Source organism: Lycorma delicatula, chromosome 3 (assembly GCF_047948215.1).
Source record: "Lycorma delicatula isolate Av1 chromosome 3, ASM4794821v1, whole genome shotgun sequence".
NCBI classification, from domain to species: Eukaryota; Metazoa; Arthropoda; class Insecta; order Hemiptera; family Fulgoridae; genus Lycorma; species Lycorma delicatula.
The window spans coordinates 87,542,136-87,562,586 of record NC_134457.1 but is presented as its reverse complement, the minus strand read 5'-3'; the positions used below and the strand labels follow the sequence as shown (position 1 = coordinate 87,562,586).

At 31.4% G+C, this 20,451-nt stretch overlaps 1 protein-coding gene across 3 annotated transcripts in view; it reads right to left on the bottom strand.

Moving 5' to 3' along the window:
- The window catches only part of Eps-15 (Epidermal growth factor receptor pathway substrate 15), a 190,279-nt gene that overhangs the window by 5,240 nt on the left and 164,588 nt on the right, over positions 1 to 20,451 (bottom strand). For all 3 annotated transcript variants that reach the window (XM_075360152.1, XM_075360150.1, XM_075360151.1), the window contains 2 exons: positions 19,253 to 19,320; positions 13,584 to 13,895 (listed from right to left, as the gene is read on the bottom strand). In XM_075360152.1, coding sequence (XP_075216267.1) covers positions 13,584 to 13,895; positions 19,253 to 19,320 — 380 coding nt within the window. The remainder of the gene's footprint in view (positions 1 to 13,583; positions 13,896 to 19,252; positions 19,321 to 20,451) is intronic.

The window sequence follows — 20,451 nt, the reverse complement described above, 5'->3', positions numbered from 1 at the left end:
AATTTTTTTAATGATAATTACAAACAGTAGGGAACCCAATTGATTTTTATTTCATCCTTAAATGATTAAATATTTAATACTGGTCTAGTGGTAGTAAGATAGCTTAAAACAACAACAAAACAATATAAAAATTATCAATTAAATAGACAATACTTAACAAAAGCAAAAATTTTGAAATATTTAATTATAACTAGATTCTCATGTTTCTTTAATTTTCATGTAGACCTGTATAATATTTTCTTCATATGGGCGATAGAACTTGTTTTTCATAAAAAAAAGCTGGCAGTGGTGTTGAACTTTCTTGGCATTTGCATTGTGCTTAAAAGTTTAATTACTTTTACTTTTAACCATCTTATTAACCTTTTTTCATACAAAGAAAATTATTAAAAATGTTCTGTATTGAGTACACCATTCTTAAGTAAAATGTTTAAATGTTAAATAAGCTTCAACAAATAACACTTTGCTAAGATCTACTGTTCTAAGATATCATAAAAACATAGTAACATTTGGACTATTTTAACAAAAAAATTATCCACCAATGAAAATTTAGGAAAACCTAGCCTCAGTCTGACGACAATACCTTCATTAAGAGAAGGAATTAATAAACTAGTAATTCTGTTAATAGTAAAACTCATTTGTTTTATATAGTATTTATCAAATAGAGCTTTACAAGAAATTAATTAATGAAGTGAAAATTATTAAAGGTATAAAACTTAATTTTTCATTATAAGAAGGTTAACTGATGATGATACAATCAGTTGTATCAGCAATATCACAAGCACTGTTCTATGGGCATTGGTCATAGCTAACTGACATCAGTGATCAACTATCTAAAAAGTATAACCACATATTCATTTTTCTTCATAATATTTTTCAAAGATAGAGTATAAAGAAGTATAAAAACGGTGGTGATACAGTTTAATAACTAATGATCAGAGCACTCTTCCATACAGTTACACTGACCATAATTTTTAAAAAGAAATATTTGTGAATAATAATTACACATAAACATTCTGTTTAATAATACAGAATCTTACTGCAAAATTTCATAAAATTGTGAAAGTACATTAATTCTTCAGTTTCAATTGAAAGTTTCATTTAATTGTTCAGTTATAAATGCGTTACAAACAAACAGATAAACTTTAGAAACAGTTAGTTAAAACAGAGCAGTTAGTTAACAACAAGTTAAAACAGAGCTGTGGTTCATGTTTAGATATATAGGTAAACAGGTAAGTCAAGAAAAAGTTCTACAATTTCTATTTTTATGGATAAAGTTACAGACCTATTTATCCATGCAAATACGTGTGGTACACTCTGATCATTCTGAACACATATACTTTGTTTGTACAAAGATCTATCTTTTTTTTCCATATAGCCATTTTTATATACTGACAAAATAATATAGTAGCTTTTCTTATGATCCATTTATTGTGCAACAAATATTTTGTATTTTACCTATTTACTTTAGAAAATATGCTACAAGTTATTAATGTTTTTTTCAACCTATTCTAAATACTTTCCTGTAATAATTCTCAAAGAACTTTGGCAACTCTACCTGTAATTTCTTTTTCTAATTTTTTTTATATATAGATTATAATGACAATTCAATATTTCATATGAAATATAATACTTCTGGAAGAGTTTATCTGAAGTGACAAATACAGAAAAATACTATTCAGTAAATATAAGAAACCTTAGGTGCTTAGTCATCAGCAAAGACACCACACTAATTCTGCTAGCTAAGCAATTAAGTACACTACAAATGTTGAGCAAAAATTCTAACATTAGAAAATTGCTTTTCACACATTAAAAGAAAAAAAAAATTATTTTTTATAAAAAAAAAATTGTTTGAAAAATTATGGGTAAAGCAATTTTAAAAAAATTAATATTTTAAAACCAATCCCAAGCAAGAGATCAAAAGACAAAGTAACACCACAGTAGCACCAAAAATCGCAACAAAAAAAACTTTTTAGGAAAAAATGGCAAAAAGCATAATATAAACATGAAATTTTTAGTAGCAAGAGCTGCAACCTACTATTAAATCAAGACAAAATATATATAATGCATTGTTTCGCAACAAAAAAATTTATATCAACTTATTACTTTACATTTTCCTATCATTTTTAGTTATGGATTCTAAACATGTAAACCATCTGAAGTATATAAATGGCACTAATCAGAATTGCTTTCTCTGAGAGTACCTTGTCAATGTGCAAAAGTATATTTGGATCAGTAAAGAAGACTGCTTTATTCCTGTTTTTGCTCAGTACACCTGGCGTGGGTTTTTTTACACTGAGAACGGCTATGTCAGTTTCTCAAGTAACTTTTTATTTCATCTATTAGGCAGACAATTTTTACAGTGCCTAACATACATGGACAGTAAATGTCTGTTGGTAAGTAAAAATACTTTCACTACATATATATTATATCCCTGCCCTATGGATGGAAGCCCAGCTAAAGGCAACAGGGCACATCTCCAGGCTATGGATGGGGGGGGGGGTCAATTGGTATGACGGTCAGCTACGAATAAGAAGCAATCTGACTTAAGCAGTCATTAACAGGCAGTGCCAATAACAGAGTTTGGTGAGGGCCTGTACTGACTAAGAGGAGAAGAAAGTACCTAAGAAATGCCACAAAGCCAACAAGGATACCATGTCAAAGGCAAGTACCAGATGCCTGCAAATAAGTCATTCCTTTCAGAAGCATGCCTCACTGTAAGTGCTAATATATTACATATGATCGGTGTGATGGCAAAATTCAGACGTAGAAAAATATTCTTCAATGAGGGCAGCAATCTTTTCACTAACTGCTGAGGGTAATGATCAATAGATGGTAGAAACAGCCTGAATTAAAAAATTAAACCTTAGAATAAAGAGCATAAAACCTATTTTATGCTTCTGAGTACTACATGGTCGAAAGCAATGGAAACCTACATGTACCACAGAAAATCTTTTTTATTACTTTTGATTTTTATTAAATGCTCATGATGGTTTCCTCTAGGGTAAAAAATAATCTACAGGTAAAATGATCTCCCGGTCGGATCTCTTGATGAGGATTATACAAAAGATCATTAGAAAAAAAATAAAAAAATTTTACTTTGAGAACGAAAAGTTTAATTTAAATGGAAAGGTAAACAAAAAATTGGTAAGTTAGAGCAAGATGTAATAGGAACTAGTGAGGTGAAATGGACTGATAAACAAGAATTTTGGTCAAGGATTACAGGATAATTAACATAAAACCAAAAAATGGAAATGAAGGAATAGGAATAATAATGAATAGAAAATATAACAAAGAATGTATTAGTGCGTACAATGCAGCGGAAAGAAAATTTTCTCTGTATAGATACAAAACTCATGTTTACTGCAATAGTATAGATTTTATATGCTGACCTTTTAATAAAAAAAGATAGAAAATGCATATGAAGAAATAATAGATGAACTAATCGAATGTGAAAAAGAAGTTTTAATGGTAATGAAAAACTGCAATAATATAAAAATAGAAAGGAAGATAAAATTGGTTGGAGATTATGGGCAAGGTCAAAAAATGAAACAGGAACTAGTAAGTTTTTAGTATTCTTTGCAGAGTATAAAACAGTGATAGCAAATACAGCACAAATTAATTACTAAGAGAGAAATTCAGTCGAAAAGTAACAGTAAATGTGGTGGAAAGCTTAAAAAATATAAGGAATTAAAGTATGTGAATATAATATAGTTTAAATTACAGATTTTTGCTATTTAGGGAGTAGAATTTCAAAAGAAGGGTGAGTAATATGATATTGCAGGAGGTTGTTGAAAATTACATTGGTCAATAACATTCAAAAGCTTTTAAGATGAATGGATGGGAGAAACTTGTCAAAAGTTTTGTAAAGAAACAACTAAATTAATGCAGTAATAACAGGACCCAGGTTTAATTAATTTGGTGTACAGAAACATGTAGAAAGTGTATTGAACTTTATGTATTAGCGTAAAATAGGAAGGAATGGAGAATGGCAATAAACCAACAACTCTTTTATGGAAAAATGTAATATTAATTTAAATTAATTATATAGGATTATAAATTGATTATCATCAATAACTTTTTATAACACAAGGTGTGTATATGGCGTAACTAGAAAACTCATCAGTTTCAAAAAATAAATATATATATTATTCTATTAAAAATATACATACTTCTTTTTCAAACAAAAAAAAAGAAGAAAAAAAGAACTACATTCGATAATCTAAACAACTGGACAAATGAGATCTGAATAAATAGGGCTTGCAATATTAATCTTTAACTACACAATTATCTGGTAGATAACTGTTACTTATGGAAGAAGGAAAAAACTACTTGACCTAAATATGCTTCAAACTAAAACACTTCTTTACAATGGCATTCTTCTTCTTCTTTGCATTATGGCAATTACAGACTGCAAATTTTATGCCAACAAGAAAAAACCATTAAATTAGCTTCAAGTGATAAAGAAGTTCTTTTCTTAGGAAAACATAAATATAATTTTTCCACACTGAAAAGCAGAAATGCCATTAAAAGTATACTTGCAAATGAAAATTTGAGAATAATATACTTATTGCTTGTGATTTTATTTTAAATAGAATATTTCATCCGTATTCCATTTGCAAGCAACAAACTATTTAGGGATAAAACTGCAGAATTTTATTTCAGAAAATACAATTTTTAATATTCTCAAGTCACAACAATTGATACGGTAACATAAGCCCAAAGGTCGGATTATTGCAGAGAATCATTTACTAAATATAAGTAGTTGTAATATGAGAGAACAGTCATTTAAATTTTTATACTATAAGGCACATTCAAAAAGTACGGACCGTCAGCTAATATTTAAATATTAACAGGTCTGAACACAGTTTCACGCATTCAGGGCCATCTTTTGGCTATTTACGAAGCCACTGCAGTTGTTGTTTTGATTCAGTAGTTGTGTTTGCCTACCAGGGATTGCAGATTGCAATGTCTGTGACAATTATTTCTCCCACCAGTTGTGAAGTGCACGCTGTGATTTGATTTTTATGCGCAAAAGGATCTTCAGCTGCTGAAATTCATCAGGAGTTGTGCTTAGTATACAGACCTACAATAATGAGTGAAGGAAGTTAGACAATGGTGTTGAGACTTTAAAAATGGCCACACAAATGAGCATGACAAAGAGCAGAGTGGTAAGCCCAGTATTCAGACCAATAAAATCGTTGAACACGTGAACTGAAAACTGCAATACGATCAGTGATTGACGATGTGTTCTGGCTGATGAATTTCCGCATGTTGGACGCCCATCTATTTACACGATTGTCACAAAAACGTTTGGATATCACAAATTTTGTGCAAGATGAGTAACAAAAATGCTTACCGACCAACACAAAGAGCAAAGAATGTGCAGTGGATGAGCATTTTTGGACTGCTATCAACAAGATGAAGATGATTTGTTTACCCACATTGTTACAGGCGAAGAGACGTGAATATTCTGTACAAACACAGAATCAAAACAACAATCAATGCAGTGGCACCATTCAAGTTCCCCAAAACTGAAAAATTTTAAGCAATCAAAAACGCTGGCTAGAATCGAAAAATGCTGGCTAGTTTTTTGGGATGAAAAGGGCGTCATTTTGGTTGATTTCATGGAATGTGGATCAAGAATTACAGCTGATGTGTACTGTGAAATGCTCACTAAACTGAGACGTGTGATCCAAAATTGACGATACGGGAAACTGTCGTCTGGTGCAATCCTACTTCATGACAATGCATGTTGTTGCACACCATTGCCTTAACCAAGAAGATTCAAGATTTTCATTTTGACAACCCTCCATACACTACCCAACCTTGCACCTAGAGACTACTTCCTCTTCTTGCATTTGAAAAAGTGGCTTGGTGGGCAACAGTTTGAAAACGATGAGGAACTCAAGACTGCCATTGTCAACTGACTCAATTCCCAGGCGGTGAACTTCTATGCAGAGGGGTTAAAGAAACTGGTGCAGCATTATGAAAAGTGCTTACAACTGAATGGCGATTACATAGAAAAGTGAAGTAGATATGTAGTAAACTTAAAACTGTAAGTAAAAACCTTTTCTCAAGAGTTAATTTTTTTTACTGACCAAACAGCCCTTACTTTATGAATATGCCTTGTATTTCTAAAAACAACAATTAATAATAATTTATACTCCTTAAGATCATAAGCGATACAACTACAATTTCTTCCTCAGTATAAGCGAATCACAATTACAGTACTTACTTTTTTAAGGATTTGCATCCAGGACAGGTCAGGAAAGGTAATTGTCATTTGAGCACAATTCATTGTCTCAGAAAATGTAATTGTACCGATATTGCATTTCAATGTGCAGAAGTGAGAACACTAAACAAATCATTATTACAATAATTTTGTTTTTATGAATCAAACTTCTAAAAACAAAAAATAAATAAAAAAAATAAAAATGTAAATTCATCTTTTCTAAGGTACAAAATAAAACTTACCTAATTTTGTCCCCTTACTCTAACTAAACAGATTAATATATTAAAGGGATGGTGCCACAAAACAGGCAAGACCCTTGTGGACACCTAATCCTTCATCTTTTATAAAACTCATTTCAGATTATAAATTAAGTTAAGTTAAGTAATAAATATTAAATTGTATTATAAAACAATGTTAAATTAAGTATGATTAAGTTAAGTAATGAATATTAAATTGTATTATAAAACAATGTTAATATTGGTTCTAGACTACGAATAGATAACCTTAGAGTACAATTATAATTAGTATTAGGATTACTCTATTAATTATTAATTTTGTAAAACTGAAAGAAATAAAAGAATTTGAATTTGAATTAATTTCATTTTATTATTGTTTAACTTCATGTTTATTCATTTACTTTTCTTAATTCACTCAGAAACTATATTTGAAAATGATATAAAACTGGAGTAAAATGAACAAATCATCAACAATGTCTGTCTGATATCACAACAAACATGTGAAAATTAAAAAATTATTTTATAATTAAGTGAAAACTTATTTGCAGATTCTAAACCTGTTATTAATAAAACAACCCAGTGTGTAGTTTTTGATTAATGTTCAACACTGCATGATTTTAAAAGCACAAAAGGATGTTGAAAGTGAAACCTATGTTACCAGATAAATAAAGCTGGCTTCAGCAAGCCAACGAAAAGAAATGTAACTGGATACACTAGTGAATTTCCTGCCTTTCCATTTTTTACATTTACAAACATACATGTAAGCAAATGAAAAAAACAAATGCTGTGACAGAAGCGAAGACAAATTATTAAAGAGAAAAGGGTGATAATGATTAAGTTAGAAAACTCTCCTATGAGTGACAGCAAGAAAGAAATGAAACCAGAAGTAGACAATAATACTTAACTCAAGTTGAATAATTTATTTTCAGGCACTTTGTATTTACAAGTATAGTTGTTTTCATGTTTCCCTGATCATTTACTCGATGTTGTAAATGAATGAAACTCTCTCAATTGTAATACTTTTAGTAGGCTACATATGGCACTTTTGAACAATAATAATAATGACGTTAACTTCATTATTCATTAATATTCCTACACTTGCAGTCAGCTGTGTTATGTTATATACTTCAAGTCACTAATTTAAAAAAAAATCAGTTTACTATTTATAAAAATAATTTATAACTATGAATTTAAATCTGGCAATAATAAGTGCTTACTGATTCCAAAGTTGATGATTTATTTGAAGACATTAATTTTTAATGATTTTTATAAAGAAAATTAAGACAGACTGATATTCAATTTATTAATAGTGATTTATTTATGATGTAAAAACCAATTTTGAAAAAGACATTAAATGTTCTTTTGACTCCAATAAAAAGTAAGTTAGGTGCTATTATCAAACAAACCAATGCTTTTTTGCAATAAAAGGTAAATTTGTTCCTACTAATTACAACCATGTGATTTCTCATTCCAAATTAAGTTTTTATTTGTTTTTAATTATAAGCATGGCTGGTAAAATATCTGAAAATACATGACATGTATTAAAATTCAAGAATTTTTAGAAGCAATTTTTGACTACACTGAAAACTTAGAAGAGATTGTGCTCATAATACATCACTAATGTGCGCGTGCAAACAAAAATTACATTGTCTACCTTCCATCAGTCTACGAATTACAAGCATTTTCAAACACAATTTTTTTATCATATCATGCGTGTTAAAAACATTTTAATATTATTAATTTAGTTCAAATTAAATGGGAATTTAAAATATTCAAATTCAACTTGATAAAATTCTGTTATTAAATTTTTTAACAATCAAGTTATGAATCTACAAGTTTTTTTTAATAATATTCATAATATATAACACAAGTAATTGAAAGAGATGGACTAGTTAAGTTACTGACTAATTTTATACTATTGATTTTTGAAAAAGAAGTGTATTTTTTTATTCTTAGTCTACTATAGAAATATTTTAAACAAGTCTAATGAAACTAATTTCTCATGAATTTTGGAATAACATATTTTGTGCAAGTCCAATATGGATATTGAAACAATAACATAATAGAAAATGCCTGAAAGAGTGTGCAATATGCTCTTGCAGTATACTTAAGATCATGTCAAAAAAGAAATACGGTTATAATAGGATTTAAGACAAAACAGTAATGTAAGGGAAATTACATTTAATTCATAATTCTTTATAATAGAAATATATAGAGCGATTCACATAGTGTTACTGGAGCTTTCTGAGCTCATTCTACTAGCAAAAATAATGAAATAATTTTATATAAAAATGGGTTTGGTAATGCTCAGTTAGCAAGTTATGGCTTGCCAAAGATTTCAGTCTTGACTCCTAAACAAAGAATGAAATAAAACCTTACTGAAATTCTAGGAATCTAAATTAAGGGGTAAACTTGATGGTTTTAGACCTGACAAATTGCATAAAACAGGTTCCAGAACCATAACTCCAGTAGTTTTTAAAATATAACATCAAACAGAAAAATTTGTTGTGTAAAAACAAATTTTTTTTATGTTTGTAATGCAAGATCTTTGTTAAATGACTAATAAATTTGTAGAATTTATTATCAAAATTTGTAGAGAATTTAACTAAGAAAACTGATGTAAAATAGCCCAATAAAAACTAAATACAAGTTTAAGAAATTTGATTTTATTATTAATACTTACCATATGAAAAACTTTGAAATGTTTCAAATTACAGAAAATGAAGTTAACAGACATACTATTGATACAATTAATAAAGTTTACAGTAAATTTTCAAAAAACTGCCCTTCTACTTCAATACATTTGGCTGTATACTTTTGGATTGCTAGCACTGCTCTCCACAATTTTGCATGAATTTCCTTAATTTGTGTGGTGACATCTGTAATATGTGCAATCAACTCTTCATGCATACAAATTCAACTCTTGTACACAATACTTTTCATCCAACCTCACACACAAAAATCTAAGTGTTAAATCAAATGACTTTGGAATTGTCCATGGTGAGCCAGGAGTGTGGCCCACCATGGCCAATCCATTGCTCTGGAAGCTGCTCCTTAAGTATGCTGATACAGCACATGAGAAGCAGGGAAGAGCACCATCGTGCTGAAAGTACATGCAGTATTTTCATGCTTGTGGAATATCTACTGGCAGCAGTGGCAATTGTTCCTTAAGGAATTCCAAGTAAATGTTGAAATTTAGATGTCCTGCTAGAACGGATGGTCCAATTAGCTGATCGTAATCTAGACCATACCACACATTGATGCTAAATCAGTGTTGGAAATTACATTCTACTTTTGTGAATGGATTGACTTCTGCCTAAGTATGTTTGTTGAGAAGATTATTGATTCCATCCTGAGTATACTTAGCCTCATCAGTGAATAAAATGAACCTGTGCAATTGACGGTTCATATTAAACCATAGATTTTATACTCATTGATTATGGTAAGGATACAGTTTGTTGTTAAAAGGGTCCTTTACACCATAGACTGACTAACTCTGAAGCGCCAGAAAAGTTATTGTGTACTTAAAGCCAGACTGTGTTATATAGCCTTGATAATAGTTTCATCAATATTACTATACGATGGGCAGAATGGTTGCAATGAGTACTAATGGGACTCGTTTCTCACAGCATATGGAATGTTTTACCAACTTTTTTAGGGTTTGGAACTCTGCGGTTAGGAAAACATCTTTGATATTCTGTTCATGGTGTTTGATGGAAATGCAGTTGGATTTCCATCATACAGATGCATATAGTTGCATGCAATGCACTGATGAAAAGAAATAAAATGCATTGTTGACCAGCTGATTTCTGTGTTACAAACTTACGAAATCATAATTTCTCAAATTTTCAATTTGACAGTGAATTTGAGAAAGATACATAAACTTTATTGTCTGAAAAACATTAGTACTAGTATTTTTTTTAAATGTTAGTAATAAATCAAATTTCTTGTATTTGTTTTTTATTGAGTTATTTTACATCAATTTTCTCAGGATTAAACTCTACAAGTTTTGATAGTAAATTTTATATATTTATTAGTTGTTTTTTAGATTACAAACAAGAAAGTTGTCAGAATGTGGAGGCTTGCAATCTTACAATAAAAATCATCTCTTAAGCCACTATAGCCATTACATATGGTAAATTAAATGTAACAGTTATTACATCTTTTCTTTTAACATCTCGTAAAAGCTTTACATTTATTGTATATTTTAACAAAAGATTATATTTTTCAGAGCAAGAAAGAAATAGAAATTCTCTAATTTGCATTCATCATGCACAATAATTTTATATTACACAGCAATTTAATAATGCAGAATACAAAAATAGCATAATTACATTGTAGTGAAATACTAAAAATGAGATAAAAATAACAAAACTTGTACATGTATTAAATAATTTAAAATTATAGATGATGTAACATTATAATTGCTTTTTTTAACCATATTATAAAAATAAGTTATGTACACATTAATATAAAAATAACACACACAACAGAGGAAAAAATGTTAAAATGTAAAACAATACTTACATAATGTCTATGTACCATGTTCATTATGTTAATACTATTAATCATTTTAATATTTTTGTATGCTAATATACCATTATTTAACAGGCAAGTTTAATATAATCTAGAAGAACACAAGATTACAGGTTAGAATTTTTTTATGTAGGACCCATAGGCAGGTGCAATTCCATATTCATGGATAGTATAAATATGGCTGTTAACCCTAGGTTTAGCAAATTAGAGTGTGTTACTAATTAGAACCAAAGCACACATGACAACTTCAGAGGACAGAACTGATATTTTTAAAATCAGAAGTACTAAGGTTATGCTCTTGATTGGTTAACCTTTCACATAGAAAAGCAACTTTAATTTCTACACTATTGAAAGTATTACTTCAACACGTATTTAAAGAGTTAAAAAAGAAAAGAAACCTTTAGTAATATCCATAATATTTAGAGTTTTTAATACCAAAACTAAAAAAGATCAATCGAGTAAGAAATAAAATTTAAGAATCTTCTAAAGACAAACCCTTGTTAAATTAAACATTCATCAAGTTTGCTGTAATCTAATTGGTAGGAATCTTATTTAACACTAAATTTTGCAATTTAGTTTTTTTTTTTTTGGGGGGGGGAGGAAATTGGGTATCTTTATTATTAATAAATTTAGTCTTCTTATGCAAATGCTAGATTGAAAAGGAGTCCCAAGTCAATCCACAGGCAATCCCTCTTACCAGACATTAATGACATACATTACCAGCATTAGAAAACCTGGCATTTTCAGCAAAGGGAACTTAGATAGATCAAACCAACCAAGGATAAAAGAAAGGGGGGTGGTGGGTGGTGAGAAAGGATAATCTACCAGTAGGATAGGTAGGGGGTATTTATTGTTTTATTCCATTTAGCATAATATTCAAATGTGATGTTAGAATATGCATCCTGTTAATCCCAAAAAATATTTTTGTATCTGATTTCTGGATCAGACTACATAAAATAACTCTGAGGCAAAAATATTTTATTTATGATACAGCAACTACAGGATTACACCTAAAAAATAATTAGGAATAGATGAAAAATTTTGTTCCATTTAAAAAATGCATGTCTGACTGGTCTCAAATCTAGAACTTACAGATGAAAGGCACAGACATTAAAACTCCTCCATGGAGTGATAATATAACATAACTTGATTATCAAGTATAAAACAACCAAACTTCAATCACAATTTACCACTGAAGTTGGTGATGGCGAATGTTATTATTATATTTCTATTCTAGGTAAAATCTAATGCCAAAATTTGATAGGGAAGTTTTATCCAATTTAGAATTAAATGTGAAGGATTCATGAGTACTGGTCAAAGTTAATTAAAAAGGATAGTAAAACAATAATAATCATAATAATTTGACAGAAAAAAATTAGAATAGACTTAAGACAGAAGCACTTTATTAAAACAAATATAAGGAATTTTTCTAAAAAGTAAATTTACTAATATAAAACAAAGATATAGAAAAAAATAATAATTTAGAGTGCAGTTTATGCAATACAGAATTACAGCCTATGGGATATAGGGAATTAAATCATAAAAAGAACAAAGCAAAGGAGTTCAGAATGTCTGGGAAAAATAAAATTTAAGTTAAAATCTTACAGAAAAAAAAGAATAAAAATGGATGACAAAGTCTAAAAGATAAAGTAAAAATTGTGAAGGAAAACAAATTTTAAAAACAATAGCCCAAATTTTAATGTAAAAAGGTAACTAGTGATTGAAGTTTTGTAAACATATACCAATTATGTGGAAAAAGTAATCAATAGCTATAGCTATAAACTGAATGAGAAATAATTTTGTTCAAAGTTTATAATTTTAATTCATTAAAAATCCAAAGCTTCTATTGAAAATAAGCTTAAAAAGGCCCACTTTAATAATAATATTGAATTAAGTGTTAGAATTAGGGGGGGGGGGGGACTAAGACCAAAGTTTCTGAAGCAATTGCAACAAGTGTGTATGTGACTTGGTATTTTGTATTTTTAAACTTAAATCCACATGTGTGCAACTTAAAGAAATGTGCAACATAATAACATAATACACATTCAAATTACAATAAAATATGCTGTTATGCATACATGAGGCTTAATTAGATAAATACTAAACTTACCTAACTCAATCTACATGATAAAAGATTCATGCAAGAAAAACACACACAAATAAAACTGATAAGATATAATAGGAAGTAGAAATAAAAAAAATACATTCAAAGTTAGTTATGATTACATGAAAAGAATAATGTTATCATTATTTAAATAGAATGAAAATGTACAATTAATATATTACAAGAATGATGACCTCTTTATTTTCTATAATAGAAGTAAATGCGATGTCATGTAAATTGCGATCTCATTCAGCATAGTAATTTCAGACAAGGAAAATAAGGGAAAAATATTATATATTAAGCTAAAATTAATTTTCAGTTATAAATAAAAGCAATCTACATCACCAACACATAATTAATAAAACAAAAATGAAAAAACATAATGTATTACAGCAAAATTGCAATATATAAGATTCAATTTTTAACATTAACTTGTAATTAATAAAAAAATTATTATAACAAGGTTTAATCTTACCTTGCTGTTAAAATTACTAAAGTCTGCAAATCCTCCAGCATTTCCACCCCCTCCTCCTCCAGCAAATGGATCGCTGTCATTAGCTGCTGAGAAAGGATCAGTAGAAGGATTAGGACTAGGACTTCCTCCAGTAAACGGATCAGGGGATGGTGATAACTGCGGTTGCATTTTGGGAGGCGCTGGTCTAGGCGGTCGTCGTTTACTTTTCTTTGGAGGCAGTGCTGGGCTTGGACTTTCAGGCCTTGGTGGAGGACCACCTCCAGGATGTAATGCTGCAAATGGGTCGCAACCAAATGGATCCTTACCAGACATCTAGATTATAAAAAAAAATTTACCATAAAAAGGTATTTTATTTTTTATTAATATTTTCTACTACTAAATGACAAACTATTCTATGGCCTATAAATATATATATATATATTTTTTATTTAAAAAAGGAAACATGTATGTACTCAAAAATTCAGAATGAAAAGTACAGACTATCAAACATAAATATTTTGCTGTTTATGAATGTTTTGTTTTCTAATCATACTTTACTAGGAAGGTTTAAAATTACATAGAATTTCAAAGAAAATACAGGCATTTTATTTGCAATACATTTAATATTTTCAATTAAAAAAAAAAACTGTTCTCCCAAATCTGCTTATATCAAAATAACATTAACTTCTGACAATAGTAGTAAGAACATTATTAAGTACTAGTAACACTGGTCAACATGATTTTTATCCCACGAGTACCAATAAATGTACTTAATGCAGTTTTTTATCCTGTTTTCAAATATATATTCGGAATTTCTCCATCACCTACAGTAGTTTTGTTATTTTAATTTTTTAAATATTTTAAATTTGTCCATTGTCAAGTAAAAGCTTCTAGAACATTGTAAATATGATGGAACCAAATGAGCTAACTCAACGGGTAGTATTGCTACTGTAGTACAGGTTCACATTTGTATAGACATGTACAAACGTGATATACTGTAGCACACATTCTTCAGAACAATGCCAGATGTGAGATAGTAGTGAACATGTAAACATGTCATTGTGAGTGCTTTGTGTGTCTGACATTGCATAATACATATTTACAACTTTATTTCTTTTAATTAGTCGTTAGTTACAAATTACCTAGAGCTGGTTTAAATCATCCTAACAATTTTTGTTTGTCAAGTTGGGAATTCATACAGTAGTCGTATTGATTTTACATTCTGTGATTAATACGTATTTTTGGTTGGTTATTGGTTTTTATTGTTATACGTATGTTGATTTATTGTGGTTTGGCTACTTTTGGACATATTTAAACATTCTTGATTTATGGATAATGAACTAACAGTTTTTTCACTCGGGTATATATGTTATGTTATTGTGTATTTGTACTGTTTGGAACTAATAAATGAATTATTTTTAGTTCTGATGGGTTGCTCAATTGAACTGATTTGGTTATTGGGCAGCTTTAGTAATTATTTTAATACTTAATTGTTTCGTGAAATGTTAGTTAAAAAATTTGGTTATAGACAAGTCATAACTAGTTGGTGATGTCACTACTGACGTTCGATTTAAACAAAGCCTAGGCCAGCAGTTCACAGGATTTTTAGCTGGTGTGGCGAAAAACTGCTGACTAATAGGTTAGCTGTTGAATTGGTCAGCTTGTTAAATTGGGAAGTCACACTTCCCGCTTTCTGCTTAGAGCTGTTCGAATATTCCCAACAGTTTTTACCTTCAGTTGTTTACATTCTGTCTTTATGGGTATCACTTTGCATGGAATCAGTTGAAGAACACAACTGTAATGTGGCTTTGGATGAAATATGGAGCCAAAACCCAAAAGAAAGGAAAAAGGTGCTGGAAAGGGGCAGGTAGGAGTCTCACACGGGTAAACCCCCAACCCCTGGCTCTTCTCATCGCCCTGAGGTTGCGATCATAGAGGTGGTTCCATCATTGCCATCAACGGCTTTGGAGGAAGAAGTAGTCGGTTTGCAAGCAGCGGCTGCACCAATGAAGAGGGATGTTGGTGAGTCGACAAAATTGCTGAGACAGTACAAGAAGTTCTTAAAACTGGACTGAAATGATCCAGGCCAATCTTCTCAGAAAAGAAGGAAGCGCTGCAGATAATCTGGAGGATTTAATATTACAGTTGGGAGAACGTGTCTCAACTTGCGGCTGAATATAATAGTTGGGACAGAAGACTATATGATTACCCACCTCATGGAGTAATGTAAGATAGAAAAGACTTTTGTGATGCTGGGCACCACAAAAGCCTTTTCTATTTGTCTCCTCCTATAGCAGGTATCAGCCAGGCAACCCAGACGATGGACGTGGGTGAACTGGAAACAGCAGAAATTAAAGAAACCCTTATGAGGAAGTTGAACGAAGTTGAACTTATTAACTTAATATTGAGGAAATGGCCAGTGATTGCTATGCCAAGTTTCAGACAGGTGAAGGAACTACCTTTTGAAGGGGACATGGTTCACTTCTAGGACACATGGGTTGTGTTGACTGACTTTTCTGGACATAAGTCCAGGAGTTGCATGCAAGGAATGTAGCCAAGGATGAATCAATGCTTTTGGGAAGGGACTTCCACCCCAAGTCTAAGCAGAAGATATACAGTTTATTACGACTCAACACAGGAGGAAGCAGAACACTTCAAGTTAGTATATCCTCGATTAACAAAGTAGCCGAAGAAGCAAAGTCCTCGGTCTTTGCCTTACTGGCGGGCAGACTTAGTACCTATGTCTGCAAGATTCTTGCGTAAATATAGAGGGGGAGAGGGGTACTGACACCTTCCAAAGACAAGTTGCAGAACAAGAATGCTGGTATCAGGAGAGCGACTCCACCTTTCGAAGAAAGTGAGACAAAGACTGTCGGGACAAGTGGGTGATCCTATGTGGATCCTCAAAACAATGAAGGAGTCAATCTCACGAGACAAGGTCGGGAAAGTTTTATCTTTGCGTATGGGGACTGATGAACTTGTTATATGCTGAGGAACTAATGACAGTTTTGCGAGACAAGACCGCCAACCTAAAGGTCAATTTAAAAGTGAGGTGCAGGAAGTGGTACACATCAAGGACATGAACCTTAAACAAGACCTTGGTCAAGGACATGAAACTACTGAACAGGAAATAAGGAATGCCGTGGCCCATGTAACTGGGCCGGATGATGCTTTCAGGATCTCATCAATCAGGCCAGCATTTGGCCAGACAAACAATGTGACCGTGATAAGTACAAAACGGGCTGCAATGAAATTAACCAAGTTCCGAATCAGAATCAAATGGGTCCACTATTGGCCACATCAGAAAAGCATAAGATCAATGTTACCACTGTTGGGAGAGGGGACATGTGTGTGAAATGCAGTGGTGTTTATGATTTTTCTGTGGTCATCTGGGACATCGCCACACACAATGTAAGGAGACTAGAGAGTATAATATGTGCTATCTGCGGTAAAAGAGGCCACAGGACAGTCGATTGTGGTACCTCATAATGAGATTACTATGACTCACCCTGATACCTGCAGGAAGACGAAGGAAAAATTGGAGAAAGTCCTTCAAGAAGAAGGTCTTGAAAAGGACCGGAGAGCGTGAGGGTGATGGACAGCCCTCTGCTGAGTCGTCACCCGTCTGCAACTATGTAGATGGGTGGCGATGATGAGGCACAGGGACTCTTGATCCTACTACGCTCAAAAACATCTCTTGGGGCTGAGTTATGCTTAATTGCGGATCCGGCCCGGGGAGGGAAGTAGGTGTGGTGGATAGGTTGTCGGTAGGGTGAAGTCATATATACACTATTAACAACATCTTGCGGAACTTGTTGCGTCCAACAATGCCCCTGTGGGGAGTACGTTAATGTTTCCACCCCACCTAAGAAAAAAAATTTTTATATGTATGTGGTGAAGTTAAACTTAAGTCCCAAAGGGAAACCTTACTCCATTAGTAAATGGACTTTTTTTAGTGTTATGGACTTTATTTTGAGTGTAAAGTCTGGGATCATGCAAGGATCTGGGCCCTACATATCTGTTGTTTATCGTGTTCTAGGCTACTCACTGCATGGGAAAATGGCACACACCACATGCCATTTGCTATTCCTATGATTTGGAGGGAACCCAAACATCACTCTTCTGGCTATTATTTCTGCTTAAGAGACATTAAAGGGATTACGTCAAAATCAACAGTGATGTATCCTAATTTGCAATCTGTAATAAGACCAGTTTCACACTACAAAGAACTGCCCATACCAAAGCCTCCAGAACATGTGACATTAGATGAAGAGAACTCAGAGTCTGATGAAAGTAAGGAAGAAAAAGGAACAGATTCTGGTGATACAACATTTGAAAAAGCAGTTCATCTGAGCCTAATTTACTGACTCAAGAAAATCTTAATGATCTCATACGAGATTTAAAGTTAAAAAAGAAAAAAAAAACAGAAATATCCTTCCTGGCTAAAAGGATATCTTCTTCAAAAGAATATAAAGATATGTAATTATCATTCTGAATTTTAAAGACTATTTTTCTGAAGAAAATGGCTTAGTGTTTTGTAATGACATTTCTTCTCTTATGGAGATACTTTGTAATGAACATAACCCAACAGAATGGCGCTTGTTCATTGATTCTCTAGAGTTAGTTTAAAAACTGTGCTTCTGCATACCGGCAATGAATTCCCATCAGTACCTGTGGCTCACACTCTGCTACTATGAAAGAAACATATGAAAACATTAAATTTATATTGGAAAAGCTTCAATATGCAGTGTAGGAATGGAATATTTGTGGCCATTTGAAGGTAATTGCATTTACTCTTGGTTACACAAAGTACTGTTGTTCTTTTGTATGAATGGGATGATAGGGACAGAAAAAATATTTCATAAGGAAAGAATGGCCTACAACATGAATCACTCATTCTAGAACAGAAAAATGTGAAACATGATCATTGTGTAATCCTAAATATGTGTATCTACCTCAGTTATATCAAACTAGGACTAATGAAGAATTTCGTCAAGGCCATGAACAAATACTGGTGATTTCATGTATTTAAAACAGAAGTTTCCTAAAATTAGCGATGCAAAAATTAAAGAAGGAATATTTATGTGTCCACAAATACGATCACTGATGCATGATGAAAAGTTTGAGGAACTATTGAATTCATTGGAGAAAGCAGCTTGGCAATCATTCAAAAATGTTACTCAGAGTTTTTTGGAAAATCAGAAGGCAGAAAATTACCGAGATATTGTCAATGATCTTATAAAAATTTGAGTTGTAATATGTCCTTAAAAGTACACTTCCTGCACTCGCACCTAGATTTCTTCCTGGAAAATCTTGGCAGTGTGGGATGAGCACGGGGGAACACTGTCATCAGGAGATTTCAGCTACGTAAAAAGGTATTAAGGGAAATGGAATCCTAATATGCTGGCTGATTACTGTTGAAAATATAGCAGAAAATCGTCAATTCTTACTTTCTAGAAGAGTCAAATGTTTAAATATTGTGTAGTTAACAATGCAGAAAGTATTAAAATGTTTGAAATTATAAATGCCCGTCTCTTGGAAACCTTGTGTGATATTTTTTTGTGGAAAAAACCAACATCGTATCTCAATTCAGGAGAAAAAAATACTATCAAAATTACATGTTTTTCTTCCAGAGACAAAAAAAATTCTTTTTTGTTCTCCCAGTGTAATTAGTAGTTTAAACTACTCACATCATCTGGAGTCTTAGCACCAATTCTGTCTCCACCATCTCCGAATGGATCAAATGGATCAGTTTTTCCTGTAAATAAAGGAAAATAAGAATAAAGTAGAAAAAAATAAATAAGTTGATAGAACTTGTATACTAAGCTAAATCTTAAAGAAAAACATGATTAAGTTAAATTTCAGAAAAAAAACAAGATTATCATCTCTTATTAGCACATGCAATCCAGTTGTAAAACAACAAAACTGCTACAGTAACAATCTATCATATTTTTTAAATTTAGAAAATGAAATATTATTTATAAATAAGATAATTAGAACTTTAAAACATTGCAAATAAAATTGGCCTCAAGATATCATTCAAAACAGAAATTACACCCCAAAAACCAACATGATTAAAAGAAGTAAACATAAACAGTAATAAAATCAAAATAGTAATCTAATTTAAATATCTGAGAAATAATAAACAACCTAAACAAAAAAAAATCTTCATCCAAATAAGAAGTAACAAACTAGCTAAAGCTCAAAAATTAACTTTGTACATTTACAATAAAAATTGCCTGTCAATAAACACAAAAATAAGATACTACAACGCAGTTATAAAACCAGAAACCACTAATGCCGCAGAAACAATCTTCCATCTGAATGAACAATCAAAGTCAGACAGACTCTAGAAAGACAAAAGAAGAACTGGAAAACCTACATCAATAAAAAAGTACCAGAAAGGTGGGCAGTGATGGATTATGCCCAACATAGTCTTGTACAAAGAGTTAGAACCCCTCACTGATATCATGCTCTGGACATATCATGAAGATGCAAGATTCAAGATCTGAAACAACTAGTACTGTACAATCTTGACTCGAAAAACACCAAGACAGGATGCAGATGAATCTGAGAAGTAACAGAGGAACTGAAGGAAATTGGCCTTGCACCAGAAGACACCACAGATAAGATAAAATTAATCAAGAACAAAAACACTTGCTTCACACTCACAAGAAAAAACTCACAACACGAACATTTTCAACACTAGAAAGGGCACAAATATTGGTACATATGAAAAATTATTGGGAGGACTGCAATGCCCAAAAAGTACCATCAAAGAGATTTGGATAACTGGCTAACTAAAGTGATACTATGGGATCATAAAAGAAATTAGCAACATTAAGAAATATATAGAATCAAAATTATTTCATTTGTTAACAGAAATATT